The sequence below is a fragment of the Felis catus genome, chromosome C1, assembly GCF_018350175.1.
Source record: "Felis catus isolate Fca126 chromosome C1, F.catus_Fca126_mat1.0, whole genome shotgun sequence".
NCBI lineage: Eukaryota > Metazoa > Chordata > Mammalia > Carnivora > Felidae > Felis > Felis catus.
The window spans coordinates 37371566-37389674 of record NC_058375.1 but is presented as its reverse complement, the minus strand read 5'-3'; the positions used below and the strand labels follow the sequence as shown (position 1 = coordinate 37389674).

The 18109-nt window shown below is 54.7% G+C and overlaps 1 protein-coding gene across 13 annotated transcripts; it reads left to right on the top strand.

The window, feature by feature from the left end:
* The first annotated feature begins 1647 nt into the window (after nt 1-1647).
* TAL1 (TAL bHLH transcription factor 1, erythroid differentiation factor) lies at nt 1648-17107 on the top strand. Of its 13 annotated transcripts, none has more exons than XM_045035783.1 (7): nt 1987-2809; nt 4454-4609; nt 4799-5044; nt 5162-5952; nt 7963-8400; nt 9779-9873; nt 13579-17107. In XM_045035783.1, the coding sequence occupies exons 5-7, from the start codon at nt 7964-7966 to the stop codon at nt 14031-14033; spliced, it is 987 nt and encodes a 328-aa protein (XP_044891718.1). In that variant the 5' UTR covers nt 1987-2809; nt 4454-4609; nt 4799-5044; nt 5162-5952; nt 7963; the 3' UTR covers nt 14034-17107. The 13 variants fall into 13 exon arrangements, with proteins under 13 accessions (XP_044891713.1, XP_044891720.1, XP_044891722.1 ...); XM_045035786.1 differs by having other exon boundaries at nt 4799-5952; nt 13579-13785; nt 13907-17107; XM_045035778.1 differs by lacking the exon at nt 1987-2809 and adding an exon at nt 1648-1732 and having other exon boundaries at nt 4799-5952.
* Nucleotides 17108-18109: the final 1002 nt, after the last annotated feature.

Sequence of the window (18109 nt, the reverse complement as noted above, 5' to 3'; positions counted from 1 at the left end):
GGCCACAGCCTGCACTGAATTGACCCTATCTTCACAGAGAGTCATCTTGATGGCAAGGAGGGGCCAGTACTCAGACTGTGACCAGACTCTGGGCACTGTCCTTGACTGGGACTCAGTCCGGGACCAGATGAAGGGATTTCCCCAGTTTTCAGGCTGCAAAAGAAGCTCCAAAGCAGAGCTACGGGGAGGACCAAGCATCCTGGCATGGTGGGTAAACCTGTGGACTGGGAACTAGGTACTTGAGTTTGGGTCTCAGCTTTTCCTGGGTTCACTGTGAGCTTTGGCCAAGTCACATCTCTCCGTGCCTTAATTTCCTTGTCTGTAACAATAACCAGAACTGCCATGCAAGTGCATATGATGTCATCCTGGGCTCTGGGCTGTGAGGGTTCCGTAGATTACTGTTCTCACAACTACCTTTTAAAGGTCATTTAATTCTCACAACAAATCTGGGAGGTAGGTATTATCTCCCCATTTTACAGAAGAGGAAACAGAGGTTCGGAGCCAAGCGACTTGCAAGATTTAAACCTGGGCTTTCCCCTCCACCATAAAAGAATGAAACCAGATGCCCTCTATGAGCTGAGCCCCAGTCACCACTCCTCGCTGAACTCAGACTTCTACCCCACACTAAGATCTTGGTCCCTGCAATGAGTTGAACCCAGATCTGTCATCCCAGCCTAGGCTCTGGCTGCTTTTCGTCATCTGCTGGGCTCCAGGTGGACACTGGTGCCAAATGAACTTCAAACCCAGGCTCCACCACTCACCAGATGTGTAACATTGGTCAAGTTTCTTTTACTCTCTGTGCCACAGTTTCTTCATCTCTAAATGGAGGATGGTAATAGCACCAGCACTGTTTATGAGAACGAAAGGAATTTGTATGTGTAGAGTGCTTAGAACGGCGCTTCAGTAGCAGGATTAAACTGTTTAAAATATGAGGGATGGGATGTTCCCCGGGCTCTGGGCTCAGCCTGGAACTCAAGCAGAATGGACGTTTAAATCGCTCCGTTGACAGCAATTCTGCCTCCACAGAGCCCCCGGCTGTGAGCTCAGTCTATGCCACGGGAGGCAAGCAAACTCCATTTTAGAGCAGAAAGGAGCCAGGGCTGAAGGGGCTGGGGGGCTGGGGCGGGGGGGGGGATGCTGGGAGCTTCCTGGGATGAGGAACTGCCCATTGAAATCCGGGTGTCTAGGACTGGAGAAAGAATGGATGCCGGGGAAGGGTTGGGAGTGATGGTTTTGGTGTCGGAGGTAGGGACGGGGTGCTGGGATGAGAGTCGCTGAAGAAAGGTGTCTCGAAGGCCGTGGGACTGAGGTTGCGGGGTGCCCGGTTCCCCAGAGGCTTCGGGATCAGAAATGGGGCTGGACTCGCCGAGTCCTAGACCGCGCGCCCAACTCTCTCCGTGGCGCATTCCGGAGCCGGTCCCAGCGCCGCGCAACCAGTCCCCGCTCCCTCCGGTGAAATTGCCAAATTAAAATGAATCATTTGGCCCATAATGGCCGAGGCGCTTATCGGGGGCGAGCGGACCCGCGGCAGTGCCTTATCTCGGCGGCGCACACGGCCCCGGCGCGCCTCGGCCCATGCTAACGAGGCCCAGAACGTGAGCGGGGATTAGCGCGCGTCGCTGGAGGAGCCTGGGCGCGCGGGCGGGGGACGGGGACTGGGGGCGGGGGCGGGCCTCCGCACTGAGGACCAGGCCTCAAAATGGCCACACGCGTCCCCCCGTAGCGGCAAAACGTGAGCATTCTGGCCTTTTTCTAGGGGGAGGCAACCTACGGCCTCCCGCGGAATTCCCCGTCAGTTCCTCTCTCCCTTTCCCCCCGCTCGCAGAAGAGGTCTTCGCTCCTTCTCCCTGGGTTTCTTTCGATGGGGGGCATTTTCCACGGACGCCCTCCGCTCGCCGCCGCCGCCCCTCCCGCCACGGAGACTCTCTTCCTTCCTTCCCCTTTTTCCTTACGCAATATACAGAAATGCGCGAGGCGGTGGTTGGTTTTCATTTCTTCTTGGTGGTTGTGTGCATGCGGTGGGATTGTGAGTGCGTGTGTGAGCCGTCGGCAATGCTGACTTCTTCCGAGTGTGGTCTTCCCAGGCGATGGGCTGTGTGTCCGAGTGTGATGGTGTCCGCGCCCTTTGGGTTGTTGATTTGGATTCTTCAAGCCCTTCTGCGTTTTCATCGTTGTATACAGTTATGCTCGTTGGCTTTCTCGACACGGGTCTGCCTCTGGGTGTTGGGTTGTGTGGCCTTGGCGATTGTGTTTGGGTGGTTTCGTTGTGTCGGGCGTGTGTGATCCTGACTACCTTAGGTGTCTGTCCGTGAGCGATTGCGTTGGACTGATTTCGTTGTGGCGCGTTTGACAATGTGCGGGCCCGACCATGTCGACTTGCGGGGCAGTGTTGGGTTGTGTTTACTTTGCTTCCCTTCTGTGGGGCTGGACCGTGTGTGGTCCTGTCCATACTGGGTTGTGTGCTTGTGTCCTTTAGAAGTGCATTTGCAAATCGCTGGGGGGTGGAGGGGAGGGCGAGCAGGAGATGGGGCCGCAAGTTGAGGAGGCGGCAAGGGGGCGGGGAGAGGGATTTCACATTTTATTCCAAATTATGATGTATTCGGAAGCCAGTGTTGGCTTGGATGGGCAGACGGAGCCCGGTCGGCGGCTGCTCTGTCCAGAGGCCAGCCTGTGCCCCGGTGTTCGAGGGGTTTGTTAGAGTGGGAGGTTCTTCAGGCTCGGAGCTGAGCAGCGCTCGCCAAGGCCCGCGCCTTCAAGCCGGTAGCCGCCGGCTTCGGTTTCCGCCGCACCCAGGCTTCATCCATTTCTGGTCAGTTTCGCGGGTACCTCGGCCGGGGTCTGCGGGAGAGGCCTGGAAAAGACAATGGGCGCATTCTCCAGGTTTCGCGCCTTGGGTGGGGACCCTCGGGATAATCTCCAAAGAACACTTTCCTATCCCCTCCCCGGGTGAGCGACATTGCCGCGTGGGTCAGGTACACGTCGCGTCGGTGACCCCGGCCAGGCTTTGTGGAGGGATGGGGTTAGTGCTGCCCTCGCTGCGAAAAAATGGATTTTGTTTTGCCAGTTATTATGGTTACTGATGTCGTCGCCATCATCCTCATCCTCATCCTCATCATCATCCTTTTTAATTAAAGTAATCGTTCAGAAGCGAAGCGGCTTGTCCCTTTTAGCTTCTTTGGAGCGATAACAAAGCAGCGCCGTTTCCCGCCCCCCCCCCCCCCCCGCTCTATTTTTTTAAGTTGCTGAGCTTGGGGTTGGGAGAGAAAATGGAGAGAGGGACGGACACACAGACTGTCATAAAGCAAAAATTAACCCAACCTAAGATACGGGAATGAGTGAATTCTCCCTTCTTCCCACCCCTCCCCCCATTTCGATTAGAAGAGGAGAAAGAAAATCTCCCGCATTGGACTGAAACTGCAGGGAAGAATTATTCCTGTATTTCTACCAAAGCTGGGGTAAAAAAAGAGTCCTTTGGAATTAATCCAAGGCTTCGATGTGTAATCATAAACTGGACAATTTAGGCAAAACAAATTAAAACCCTTCGGAGGAAAAAAAAAAAGCAGCCTAAATCTCACTACACTATACCCTGGGAAGCAGTATTGGATTTGTGTTTATCCTTCCTCCCTTTGCCTTGTTTATTGCTGCAAGGAATTACTAGAATTCTCCTTTACTCTGCTAGTCTGAACGCTGAAAAATTGAAAATCATTGTGTGGGGATGGTTGAAAGGAAGACGGGGGCTGCCTGTGTCTCTTTCTTTCTTTCTTTCTTTCTTTCTTTCTTTCTTTCTTTCTTTCTCAATAGGAAGAAAAGAGGGGACCTAGATAGATCAAGATATCTCTCCCTCCCCTCCCCCATCCTCTTGGATCAGTGCTGTTCTGACTCCATTTCTCTGAGAAAGTAGCTTTTGGAATTGGGTCCTGGTTTCGCTTTGGGCTAGAGGTGGATATGGAGAGAATGGAGGCCTTGGAGGTTCTGCCCCACAGATCAGGGTCTGAAGACTGGAATCCCCTTTTCCAACACACATTTCCCACCCACCCGTGCTAGGCGTTGTGGCTGCTGCTTGGGCCTGACCCGGGTTCCCAAGCCAGCCAACCGCATAGACACGTCAGTGCTTAGAAAACAAACTCAGCTGGCCGCACTGAACCAGACATCCCGGTTGGAGGGCCCGAAAATGTTCTGGCAGTCTGTGGAGAGCTCGTTTTTTTGTTGTTGTTGGAGTAAATAGTTATTCCTGATTGGTCAGGTGTAGGGTTCTTTTTAAAGGGGGGCTGGGGGGAGGCTTCAAGCACCTGCAAGTTGGGGGCAGAAAGCTGTTTGCAATTCCCTGGGCTGGTCGGCGAGGACATGAGGTAATTCCCAGCCATTGACCCCCATTTCTCTCTCTCCCTCCCTCTCGCCCTCCCTCTTTCTCTCCACCCCCATCTTTCCTGGAAACTCGCTTTGGGCGCGGCAGACTGCCCAGGACCACACCGTGGCCTAACTGCTGGTCTCTCAGCGAGAGAGGGGGAAAGCAAAGACCCCAGTCCACAACTTGGACCTTGGCTCCCGCCCCTCTCCGGCGGAGTGGAGATCCTATTCAGAGGGGCCTGTCTCTCTAAATATGCCCCAGGTGAGTTTTGGGGGAACAGTTATCGGTGGCAACAGTGTCCAGGAAGACCTTGGGTTCCGGCCTGGGGTGGGGGAGGCTCAGGACAGAGGCCAGTCCGGTCTCCGATTGGGTGAGGGGAGGACGAGCCCAGAGCTGGGAATCCGGGATCCGTGCCTCTGTGGTTTCTAGCGGGACCCTTTCTTTTTTCAGTCCTGGGTAAAAACACCTAGCTGGACTTAGCCCCCCAGGCCGCTCCCATCAGTCCTGGTCCTGTGCTTGCTTCACAAGGCTCCTAACTCTGGGGCAGCTATTTCTGGGTGGTGCAGGCTGCGTGTGCCTGGGCCGCTGGCAGGAAGAAGGCCCAGCCATCCTGGCTAGTGCAGTCCCAACTCCGGTGGGCCTTGACCGGGGCCTGAGGCCTAGAGCGGAGCGCCGCTGGAACACTCCTCCACTCTGGTAGTAGCAGGGAATATGGTTCTGTTCTCGCGAATGCAGCGCAGGCTTGGGGCTCCCCGGGGGGTTCGTTCGGGTGTGGGTGCAATATGAAGGGCAGGAAGCTAGCTCTTACCCCAGGTACCAGCGGAGGCTGTTTTCACATGAGAAATTTTCCCTGCCCGGAATTGGGAGCTGCGGAGACCCCGTTGCTGCCCCCCAGGAGCTCCTGGGATCCCTGCCTTGTTCAGACTCGAACGGAAACGTTGCGGCCATCTGGCAACAGGAGATGAGGATCCGGTGTTGGGGGCTGCGAGCTGGTTCTGGGCCGCACAAAGACAGAGGAGTTGTAATGGTCAAAATAGTCTAGTGCGATTCTGTTCAAAAGCTTCTCCCCATTCCTTTGTCTTCCCCAAATAAAAACAAATGAACAAAGTAAAAATCACTCGGGCTTTCCTTTCAGTAATCTTAACCAAAGCCAAGTGATTGGGGTTAGTCTCCTACAACCAGCGGTGCTTATGAGTCTGCTGTTGGCTTCTTCTGGAGCATGGACCCTTGGCATGGGTGATCCTGGTTGCAGAACAGCCTGCCGGGTTTTTCTAAGGTCCAGGGATGGGCGGGGAGAGGTCGGCCACAGACCCTGGGGGCCAATCAAAGGTTTCTCACGGGGAGCCTCCGAGATACAGATATTTATAGGCCTCTGGGGAGGGCATTTGGGGCCAGAGTCAACTCATCTGGAATATGTGCTCCTCTTGCCCCTTGGGGACCCGCGCCTACATGAAGCCTCAGAATTAATCAGAGGGTATAAATGTGTCATAAGGAGAGCTTGAACTCAGTCTGGTGATTGCAGTGTGCACCGTTGGTCACTCTGATTAGAAGCTGGGGCTGAAGCACGTGTCACCGGGCACACAACGGTGTGTGGGGACAGTAAGGTAGGGAACCAGCACCTTGGGGGTTGTATATTTTGCCACAGGATGGTATATTACTGGTGCATTTCACTGCTGCAGGGGAGCCAGGAACACCAGACTGGTATACCTCTGGTGCATTTCTAGTGGCTGCAGTGTCTTGGCAGTCCCATTCTGTGGATACAGATCTATTGTTTCCGCCATAATCGTAAACTCATTTCCAATGAAGCCTTGTGAACCCACTGCTTTTGCAGCTCATGTACACCAGGTCTTGGGGAATTCTGTCGTCTCCAGGGCGAGCCCCTGGAGCTGGCAGACCCAGTGCAGAAGTGCGATCTGAATGACAATTCTCCATCAGCTTGTGTGTCTGGTGGCAATTTTGCTGAGCCCCGAAGAGGTTTCAGAAGGTCGGGTCTCTCTTCTGGAGCTGGAGGATATTTCCCAGGCCAACTCTTGTCCGGAGCGGTGCAGTGGCAGAATGGCTGCCACGAGTGATTAGATGCCCTCTGGTTGGGGATGAATTGGATTTTTGTGTATTTTCTGCTATAAAATATCCCAACCATCTAATTCAGAGAGCAGAAATCTTCTTTTGGACATCTTATGAAGCCTGTTGGGTTGATTATATATGTATTTTATTAAAAGAACTCACAAGCATCCCCAAACTGCAGACCCAGAGTCTCATGGTTTTTTGGTTTTCATTCTTTCGGGAGCCTGGCTCTATTGGCATCGAAGCAGGGCGGTGGAAGGCCCCCAGTCAGTGTTAGTGGGGACTGGAGCCTCTGTGGTCACCCTGGTGTATGGTTGTGGAGAAGAGAAGGAGTGTCCTCAGCCCCAGGGATATACATGGGAGGGGGTACACAGGAGGATAGCTCAGACAGAGTGAGATAGAAGTTCTGGTCCCGCTCTGTGGCTCTGTGGCCAATAGGTTCATGTGACCTTGGGCAAGGCATTCCCCTGGATGGTCCAGATAATGTTTACTTGAGCATTTGCAGGTGCTTTTAAATGCATAAATGAGGTATTGCCCCCATTTCCCAGAGGACAACACCACGGCAGGAGAGGGGGATGGAAGAGTTCAAGGGCCTTCGTGATACCTGTTCCTGCTCACAGATGGGAGCCTAGACCCCGGTGGCCTCAGGAGCATTCTGAATGCTGAGGCTCCATAGCCCTTCAGCCAAGCCTCCCTTCCAGACCCCACCTCACTTGAGTCCAGCTAGACAGAAGGAGGTGGAGTGTGCGGGGGACGTAGGGCTAGGATCGTTTTCTTCCTTCCCAGTGTCTCATCTCTGGTCTCGGTGGGAGTAAAGGGCCCCCGGGGTTTCCAGCAGCTGCCCAGAATACACGGTGTATTTGCTTACTACAGACAGACAACCCCTGCAGGGGGGTGCATACGTGTTGAAAAGAGAGCAAGAAGCGCTGCCAGCTGTGGCACAGTGGACCCCAGGCCCTGTAGCCTCCATTCCCTGAATTCCCTACTTGCACCCCTCCCAGGTTTCTGGATGTTCGTGTGCGGGCGGCAGGCTGGGGGCGGGTATTGCTGAGGGTGGTTGGAGAAGCACCCCACCTCCGCGCCAGTTTCCCCGCCAAAACCAAAAGGGGGGCGGGAAGAACATGGTCAGGGGATTTGTTCCCTCCTCTTCCCTTGCGGCCTGAGCAGGGGGACAAGATGGTATTTCTTTCTCGCCTCTTTCTACATTTCCTTCCTTTTCCCCCTTGTGTTTTCTTTCGCTGGCTGTATTCCTTTTCCTCCAATGCCTGTCGTGTTTTTCCATCTCTTCAGTCTCTGTGTCTCCCAGGCCCCTCTCCCTTCTCCCAAACTAGAGCCCCCCCCCCCACCCTTTCTCCCTCCTGCCCCAGCCCCCCGCTGGGCCTTCAGGCCCCGGGGGAGGGCGTGTGTCCACGTGGCGCTAAGTTGGTCCGCCTCTTCCCACGTCTCGGTGCGAGAATTTCTCTGAGCCCTGCACCCCCTTCACCCACCCCTCGGTGGGCTGGGGGCGGTTGTCAGAGCGGGCGTCCGCTTGTCTGTCTGTCTGCCCGCAGGATGACGGAGCGGCCGCCGAGCGAGGCGGCCCGCAGTGACCCCCCGCTAGAGGGACGGGACGCGGCCGAGGCCCGCATGGCCCCTCCGCACCTGGTCCTGCTGAACGGCGTCGCCAAGGAGACGAGCCGCGCGGCCCCCGCGGAGCCCCCGGTCATCGAGCTGGGCGCGCGCGGCGGTCCGGGGGGCGGCCCCGCCGGTGGGGGCGGCGCCGCGCGGGACTTAAAGGGCCGCGACGCGGCGGCGGCGGCCGAAGCGCGCCATCGGGTGCCCACCACCGAGCTGTGCAGACCTCCGGGGCCCGCGCCCGCCTCGGCCCCCGCGGAGCTGCCCGGCGACGGCCGCATGGTGCAGCTGAGCCCACCCGCGCTGGCGGCCCCCGCCGCCCCCGGCCGCGCGCTGCTCTACAGCCTCAGCCAGCCGCTGGCCTCGCTCGGCAGGTCAGGGCCGCGGCGGGAGGGGACGGGGTGGGCGGGCGGCACCCCGGGAAGCATCCTGCCGGGGCGCCCCTTGTGCCCCTCGGAGCGACCGCGCTTAGCGGCGGGAGCGCAGGAAGGGAAGGGAGTAGTAGACCCGAGGGCGGAAAAGTCTGCTCGCTGGAGCCCGTGCGCGAGCAGACGGGAGCCCTTTGTGGGAGTGTGCGTGTGCGCGGGGCCGGGGGTGGCGTGCCCCGTGCGTGTGCGGCCTGCGTGGGTGTGCGTGAGCCCGCGAGGGGTCCACGTCTTCGGGCGTGCAGGCATGTGGCCGGCAGTGAGTGGAAGCGCGCTGGCTGTGCTGGGTGTTGGTAGTGTGTGCGTGCGTGGTGGCTAGTGGCCCGAAGGGAGCCGCTGGAGTGTGAGTACCGGGCAAGAATGTGTCTGAATGCGCTCCGCTGTGAGATTCTTCTGGAAACTGCAGCCCTCAGTGGACAGGTAAGAGATACGGAGCTGATGGTCGTTGCAAGAGGGTTCCCTCTTCGGAAACTGCTCCAGGGCGCATCTGGGGAGTGGATCCCTCCCTCTCCTCCTGAGCCCCTCCTGAGCCCCTCTGCCCCTCGGCCGGGCTGGGCAGGGCGGCGGTGGGGGGGCGGGGCGCGGTGTATACCCCTCTCGGTGTGAGGGTGTCCATTTTCCTGCTGGGGCCACTGAGATGGCGGGGAGATAGAGGTAGAGGTGGCGCGCAGACAGGAAGATGAGGCAGGGGTTGATAATGTGGGCCAGTTATTGAGTCTGTGGGAGACTCCGAGAAAGAAGCCATGGAAAGCACAGAGTGGGTGATGGGGGGGGGCATGTAAACAGTGGTGAGTCAAGGTTTCCTTTCTGTTGAATGTCGGCGGCCCCCATGGGACCCCCGATGAAGGTGGGGCGATCTGGGGGGAAAGGGATGGTGTGCCTTGTGAGGGGCTAGAGTTGCACAGCACACAAGGTATGAAGGCCACATCTGCCTGTATGAGTACCTGTTTGGGAGGGGAGGTGTCTGGGGATCCTGTGCTTGTACCGGGAAGGGGAGTATGCCTGCCTGTGAGTTGCGTGTGTGTTCATTATTGCATTTGTTCCATGTGTTCACTTATCATTTGTGTGGGGGGAGGGGTGTGTGGGAGTGTGGTCCCTCCTCCCCTTGCTTGTCTCACCGGGGAGAGAGGGTGGGAGCATTCTGTGAGTGTGTTTGGGTGTGTGTGTGATGCTCCTTCTATTCCAAACTCAGGTGTGAAGGGAGCAGGAGCCCCCTTGTTTTCCCAAGGGTGGTGGGAGGCTCAAGAACACGTGGGGAGGATCGCTGAGGAGGCTTTCTCCCCTCCACCTACGTGTGATCTTGTGATCTGCCTGCTCCCTCCCACAGTGGGTTCTTTGGGGAGCCAGATGCCTTCCCTATGTTCGCCACCAACAACCGAGTGAAGAGGAGGCCCTCCCCTTATGAGATGGAGATTACTGATGGTGAGTGTACCTGCTTCCACCTTTGTGTCATCCCTCATGCTCCTTAGAGGCCCTTGAAGGTGGGATCCTTGGGCACTACTCCATGGGTGTCTCACATAGCTGGGTTGGCTGCCTTGGAACCCGAGTCTGCCAGAATCCTCACCCTGCAACTAGACCTGGGACTAGGGGAAGTCATGGGCAGGGCTGGGGGCCACCCTCATGGTCCTGGGAAGAGGGAAGTGGTGCTGAGGACACACTGAGGCATTTAGCCCAAACCCCTGGAGTCCGTTGTAGTCCCCACTATAGCTCCGTTCCAACTCCTGGCAAGAATCGCAGGCGGAGGGCAGAACACGTGGTGCTCCCTGCCTCTAAGCGCTGCCCCTCAGGGATTTCGTGCACCTCCCAAGTCCTTTTTGGAGTCTGGAGTCTGCTCCCTGCCTGGAATTGCACATTTAAGGGCCTTGTCCCAGGACCCTATATTGTGGGGCCATCTCGTCTCCGTTCCACACCCAGAACTGAGAACTGGAGTTCCCTTCCTGACATCCTAGATTCCCCGAGAAGGTCCTTGGCACTACTACAGTGAACTACCCAAGTAATCTTTGGCACTTGGGGGAAGGGGTTGGATGAATGGGAAATTTGGAGTATCCCCTCCTTCTCCCCAGTGTTGATCTGATGCAGTAGATGGGACCCAACACCAGGGGGCAGGAGAGCAGGCTCTTCCAGAGCCCAGGACTTGGAGCCAATCCCTGGAGCCTCCAGTGCTTCAGCCTGGCTGGGGCCTGGGGCTCCAGTAGGAAGGGCACCTGAGGCCTTGAAGCCACACTGGGTTTATTCAAGGAGCCAGTAAGAGGGATATGTATTGAGCTGGAGCTTCTGGAGAGGAGTCCTCTGTGGTGTTCTGGAGGGGAGGGGGCCTAGAGTCTGGACAAGGAACAGGCCTCATAAGACCTGATCAGCCTGGGATATGGGGTGTAGGTCCAAGAGGGAAGGGTGATGACGTGTCAGTGCTGTTAGGTTAGAGAGGGGAGGTGGGTATACCAAACAGGAAATAGGCAGAACCAGTCCCGAAGTTCCCCAGGGAAGAGGCATTTTCTGCAGAGGGCAGAGGCAGCGAGAATCAGGCATAAAAGAGAGGAAGGAGGAGAGGGGCAAGAGGGTGAAGATTTGGGGGGAGCACAGACATATAGGGAAACCATTACTCATAAATGTCACTAACATTTACTAAGCACCTACTCAGTACCTGGCCACGGAGAGTCAGAGGGTGCAGAGGGATGGACAGACTGGGGGAAGAGGAGGGTGTGGAGAGGTGGGAGGTTCTCTGGGAAGGTGCCAGCGAGGAAGAGGCAGAAATGGAGGTGAGAGGAGGGTATGTGTGTGGGGGTGCAGAATCTGTCCATGAGACTTGGAAGTCAAAGGTATAACCAGAAAGAGTCCAAAGAAGTGGAACTAATTCGAAGTGTAAAGTCGGGACTTGATGTGGATTCCTACTGCTGAACTTTTCTGGCTCTCAGTTTCCTCATTTGTGAAGTGGGGAGAGTAATTGCTTCCTTACAGATTGCTGAAAGAGTACAATGGGGTAAAGTGTTTTTAGGGCCTGGCTCAGGGTAGGTGCTCCTTCTGGAGTTCTGTCTAGCTGTAGCTGTGACAGCACTTATAATGCCCCCTCCTCACCTAGGAGCTCCCTAAAGATCAGTCAGCATTACCATGGAGCAGGGACGGTCTTCTCTATGTCACAGCTGAGGGACACCCCTCTTTCTGGCCTGGAGGCCAAAGAACATGGAGTTATTTCCTCCGCTGTTTTTCCCAGCTTGGGTCTGGCCTTTGGCGAAGAGTGCATTGGGCTGGGGCCTGTTGGGGTTTAGAAAGACAGCTTTCAGAGGCACAGTGGGCAGGGAGTGAATGATCCGCTCTCTGAGAGAATATCGTGTGTGTGTATGTGTGCATGTGTGTATACGTGTGTATGTGTGTGTGCACGTGCATGTAAGAGAGACAGATGATGAAGCTAGAAGTGCTGGCATGGATGAGCTGTCCCAGCCTCAGTCTCAGTGGAATGAGCAGTGGGTCTTAGGTGATGCCTTGACCCTTCCTCTCCTCGTCTCCCCTACTCAAGTTTCCCCATTCTGAAGTCTGGTTCTAGGGGTCATCAAAGAGGGCAAACAAATATCCCAGGACTGGGAGTTCCTTCAGTGCACAGAGCTTCCTGATGACTGCTGGGAGCTTGGCTGTGTGCCTCAGTGTTGGGAAGGGAAGCAGTCACCTCAGCCCAGGAGATCAGGAACACTTGCAGGGCCCTGTTCTATTTTCTCTGGCTTTGGGCATCCCAGGTCAGGCTTGGATATTTTGTGCAGTGCTTTGAACATCATAGGTGCTCAATACATGCACGCTGGTGTCTGCTACTGCTCCACAAGTCTTAGTATGCGAATATAGTCTGAAATTGGTCTAGTCTGTAATCAGTGCATTGTAGACATGGAGAGACTGAGGCAGCCCCCAGACACCTGCTCAGAGCCTCAGGCCGTGCCTGTGCATGGCTGTCTCTCCACTCCTCTCCTGGGGGAGAGAGCCCACAGGGTGGGTGGGCCCTTTTCCCTCTTGTCTGTGCTCTCTACACCATTCCCCCTCCTGCCAGCATGATCAGTTAGCAAACATTTGCCAAACCCCTGCTCTGGGTTTGCCATCACCCTTAGTATAAAGTCCCCACCCTGACTGCAGAGACTTATGGGGCCTAGATTCAGCCTACTCTGATCACAACCACACTGAGTAGCCAGGCTGGCTTCAGCCATTTTCCAGCTCAGGGCCTTTGCCATACCATTCCCTCTTCCCTTCCTGTGGCTGCTGGCTCTTGTTTACCCTTAACTTCTTACCTTCTAGATGTCACTTTTCTCCAGTATGCCATCCCCAACCACCTCAGCTAAATGTAGTGGCTCCTTTCCATATTTTATTACATTCCGCTTCCTGTTCATTTGTTATTTGTTTGTACTTGTTCATCATCTGTCATCACCATTAAAATGGAAGTTCTGTGAGGGCAGGGACCCTGTCTGTTTTGTTCATCATGTTCCTTGGTGCCTGGTTATTAGTAAATAACTGATGGTTGGATGATAATAGCTGACATTTATTGAATGTTTTATCTGAGGCAGGTATTGTCTTAAGGACTTTACCTGTGTTCGTTGTTAGATCCATATGACAATCTTGTGACTTCAGTTGCTAGTATTACCTCCATTTTACAGATGATGAAGCTAAAGCACGGGGAGTTTAAGTAACTTGCCCAGTCACTCTCTAGTGAGTAATAGGAATCATCCCGGAAAGTCTGGCTCCAGAGTTTGTCTTTCTGACTAATGTGGTATGGCCTCTTGGCACAATGAATGAATGAATGAATGAATGAATGAATGAATGACAAATGGTCCCTGTCCTCAAATGTTTCACAGCCCAGACAGGGCAACAAGCATAGACACATACAGCAATGATCAAAAGTAATGGAGATCAGGCAGTTGGAGGGCCGTGATGGTTGGTGAGGTCTGTCCCAAGGGGTGGAGGGAAATCCTCAGAGAGGAGGAAACAGATGAACTGGGCTTTACAAGCTGAATAGAGTTTTCTAAGTAAAAGGTAAGGGAAGGCGTTCTGGGTTTCCCCAGTTTCCCAATGACTGGTTTCTCTTCTTCCCCACAGGAGAAGGTGCCTTGGGGCACCTCCATTTCACCGTTTTAACTCTTGTCCCCCTACCTCCTCCAGGTCCTCACACCAAAGTCGTGCGACGCATCTTCACCAACAGCCGAGAAAGATGGCGGCAGCAGAATGTGAACGGGGCCTTTGCTGAGCTCCGCAAGCTGATCCCCACACATCCCCCAGACAAGAAGCTCAGCAAGAATGAGATCCTCCGCTTGGCCATGAAGTACATCAACTTCCTGGCCAAGCTGCTCAATGACCAGGAGGAGGAGGGTACCCAACGGGCCAAGCCTGGCAAGGACCCCGTGGTGGGGGCTGGTGGAGGAGGCGGTGGGGGAGGGGGCGGTGCACCTGCAGACGACCTGCTGCAGGACGTGCTCTCCCCCAACTCCAGCTGTGGCAGCTCTCTGGATGGGGCCGCCAGCCCGGACAGCTACACAGAAGAGCCGGCACCCAAGCACACGGCCCGCAGCCTCCATCCTGCCATGCTGCCAGCCGCTGATGGAGCAGGTCCTCGGTGATGGGGCCAGGGCCACTCAGGACCGGCCAGGAGGGCAGCCTCAGGCTGCTGGGACCGTGGGCTTCGGGGCAGGTGGGGTGAGGATTGGGTAGCTCTGAAGCAGGGCAGTGGACTTGACGAGCCTTCCTTGATGTCTGAACTTTGGGAAGTCCTAACTGCCCCGGCTGGCTTTCCTGTTTCCTGACTCAGTGGTAGAACAGAAAAATGGAGCAAAGTGGTAGGTACTTTTTATGAAGACGGCACGGTCTTCCCCTCCCCCAAATCCCTAAGACTTTAAAGTAAAGAGCTCAACTGGCACTGCTTTTGGCCTGGAGCTTGGGACCCCCGTCTTTGCTGAGACTTGGGGTTGTCGGCTCTCCCCTGGGGCATCCAGCAGCCTCTGCCTTGCCTTCAGCACCACCCCCCCACCCCAAGCTGGCTGGAGTGGCTTGTGTGGCCACTCTGTCCAAATATGTAGGTACCTGGTAGCTGCCCATTTCTGGGTGAGCCCCATCTTCACCCAGGCCCATGTTGGTCCACCCAGCTTGCCAGCTGCCGCAGAGAGTCACAAGCCTCGAGGTGCCTTCTTCAGGGCCTGGTTGAAGAAGATGGCCAGTGGACAGCCCGCTCTTGACTAGCTGGGCCAGAGGGTCAGAAAACCCAGTAGCCCTTACTCTTGCCCCAGGATCAAAGCTCTGTTTTCTCCCCACTGAGACTTGCCTTCCTAATCCTTGTGGCTGTGGGGACCGAGTCTGTAGCTGGGAGAGTGCCCTGTTGGGCCTCATGTGAAGGCAGAGAGAGGGAAAGTGATTAGAATGAGTTGAGCAAGAGCTGTTTAGGGCTGTGGGTTCACATCCCGATGGTGTCTCAGAGCTTCCTGCCTGTATTCTGAGCTCCCCATCACTGTTTGTACGGTCAACGAATGCCAGTGTGCCGATGGGCATGTGCTTGTGCTGACAGTGGATGCACAGCCCCATCTGTGTGTCCTCGCAGATGCTCAGAGGGACCTTCTCACCCCCAGGAAGTCTGCTTGCTGATGGTCTGGTCTGTGTTCTGAACTCAATTGGGCACAAACCCTGTCCGATGAATTTCTGGCATTTGGGATTTTTGCTTGACTTCAGTTACTGGTGGGATCTTTAGGTCTTGATAGGACCCAGGCGCCAGCCCCCTTCTGGGGCATGGGAAATCCAGAGACCAGAGACCAGGCCCTGGCTGAGACCCAGACATATGCACAATCACTTAGCAGAATCTTCAACACCCCTCGGTTATACAGCTTTCAGTCACCTAGGGTGTGTATGGGAGGCTGGCTTACTGCAATAAGAGTGTCCCCCTCCAAAAGTTGTACATGAAAGTTTTGTAAATCAAACCCTTATCCTTCATCTTTTAAAGAATTACTACTGCAAGTCCTTTTGTAAAGTGAAGAATTTTTTTGTAGAGTGGACCCACTGTCCTGTTGATCTCTTGTGTCAATCCACATGGTGGGACATGGTTTTCTTAAGGCCAGGCCTGCCTGTGACATGCATTCCAACCCCGTGGAACAAACTCCACCCAAGTCCTATATACCTGTCATTGTACCCTCAAGTCACCGCAGCCATCTCCCACCAGGCTCTGCCTTTGGGGTTAGAGGGAAAACAATCCCTTGTGGTGAAGGACCTTGAGCACAGCCGAATGCAGATGGCATGATCCCTGCTCCCTCCCCTCCCTCTTAAGTTGTGGGGTCCAGTTTGTGAGTAAGGGGGGACCATGGTAACCCTTATAGTACCATTCTCCATCCATTTAAGACCCCCAACATCCTATTTTGGTGAACTTAGGATTGGTTTCTTTCCAGTACTTGGAAGCTCCTGTGAAGAATCCCATCTGTCTAAAGATGGAGCCCCTGTCCTAGGTCCTAAGACTCTATTTACCTCCTGGCAGAGTAATTTGACTTGGGATTGAAAAGTGGCCACAGTATGGATGAGTGGAGATGATTTAGGAAATGATCACACATTCTATCAGGAACTCAAGCTTCTGGCTTCCTCCTCTCTCAGACAATATGGATGTTACCTCTCTCAATGTCAGTTTCTCATAAACACCCTGGTTTGGCCTGTCTCCTAGGGCTGTGGTGTAGACTGAGTGGAATCATGAAAGTAGCATTTTGAAACCAGAAAGAACCCTTCTGCCCTCAATATCATTGCTGCAGTGGGGTTTCTCACCCTGAGTGCAGGGCCTGGGCAGTGGGCCAGCCTGCCTGACTGCATAGCATTTGAGTAATCTAGGTTCCAAACCACTTTTGCCTGGATTATCCTGATTGTCCACATTTCTCCAGATTGACCTCATTTTCGTTTCCTTCCAAGGGGAGGCACAGGAGTAAGAATGGAAAAAGATACGGGCGGAATATGTAAAACGTAATACAGCTTCCCCAAACTGGCCTGGGTAGGGAATGGTAAGGCTTCATGTCTTTGCAAGACCTACAGAAGATCCAAAAGTTTCATTTTCATGTCCAACTGCGCACCCCCCGCCCCACCCAGCATACCCTTCCTTCTTCCTCTGCCTCACCTGTGAAGAGATGGCAACATTCCAAGAATCATATTTCTGCAAAGGGAAGGAATGTAAAGGAAAAAAAGTGTGGAGAAGAGAGATGATTGTAATGACCGGAGGGATTCACATCTTTTCAGGAAAATTCACATGCTTTTATTGGTGGTGGCAACGACAAGATGGTACAACCTTTATCCTATTCCGAAAACAGAACAGAGGGCACAGCATCTGTAGTCAGCTGACAACTATCTTGGCCTTTGGGGCTGGTCTGGTCTCGTACTTGTGATTTCGATGGTACGTGGCCCCCACCAAAGGCTTGCCCTTGCCCCTGTACATAGCGCGTTGTCCCTGTGGGCGGGCCCAGCACTTTCCGTCAATGTTGTACTGTACGTGATGAGTTGTGTTGGTCTCCGCGTTTTTCTGCAGAAGGGGAGTAACCGCTCCGGGTACCTTGACCTTTGTACAGCCGGGAGGCCAACACTGTGGGCGTGACTCTTTAGCGACAAAACCCTTGTGGTGATGATGTGTGTATATATATAAGGATATATTGGGAAGATTTCTAAATAAAAGTTTTACAAAGGGGCCTGGACTCTGTACTTGGATCTTGCACCCCCAGGCCTGAGAGTTGGGACATTAAAAGGAAAGGTCTGACAAGAGTCTGTCTCCCTGGGTATACAGGGGCCTCCAGGACTCAGCTGTTCCCTCAGGGTGGGATGATCCCACCCTGAGGCTCCCCGCCTTAGAGGTTCCATTCTTTTCCCTCTCCCAGGCCTCACAGAGGGGGCCTCTTCTGAACATTGCGTACCTGTATTTGTGGCGCAGGGCCACCCCGCAGGTGGCCTCCTCTGTGTGCTGGGTTCAGCCTGTATGGCTGGGGCAGTGGCTTTCCTCATAAGTTCAGGACAGATTAAGGTCTCACCAGAGGATGGTCCCAGGTGCTCTGATGATTCCATGGAGGCTGCGGCTCTAATACCTGACTCTCGAGGATTGGGGGGTGCAGGTCTCACGTGGGGCTCAGGGACAGGCTGAGGCTTTGGGAGAAGGGATCAGTGAGGGGAGGTTTAGGAATGGAAATGCCATGACGGACGGGGACTCTGGGTTCGGGGGGGCAGAGAGGGCTCTGCATATGGACTGTTGGAACTTCAGGGACCTCAGTGGGTTAGCATTTCCAATGGAGTACCAATCCTTCCATGTAGTTGTGTTTTTTGAGCCCTACAACGGGCCAGGTATCATTCTAGGTACTGGAGATCCAGCAGTGAAGAAAACCAAAATCCCTGTTCTTGAGTTGCTTGAATTCTAGCAAGGAGACAGTAAGCGCGCACACGCACACACACGCACACACACACACGCGCATATTAAATATGCTGATTATGGTGTCGATACAGTGAAGTTACAGCACATTAGAAGGTGATTAGTAGAAGGGAAAAAAGATGTGCCCAGAAAGGAACTCAAGGGGGCCCTGGATGACTCTGGCTCCTTTGGGATTAGCCTTGCTCATCTTGCCAGGTTTTGATCTTGGCTGCGCCTGTCCTAGGAAGCTTCCAACCATAATCTAGGAGGGCCAGGGCCATGCAGAGCTTGAGG

Coding starts and splice junctions, on each gene's coding strand:
- TAL1 (XM_045035778.1), top strand. CDS start 7,964: ATGACGGAGCGGCCGCCGAGCGAGGCGGCCCGCAGTGACCCCCCGCTA. Junction 8,401..9,778: donor CCGCTGGCCTCGCTCGGCAG/GTCAGGGCCGCG, acceptor TCCCTCCCACAG/TGGGTTCTTTGGGGAGCCAG. Junction 9,874..13,578: donor TGAGATGGAGATTACTGATG/GTGAGTGTACCT, acceptor TACCTCCTCCAG/GTCCTCACACCAAAGTCGTG.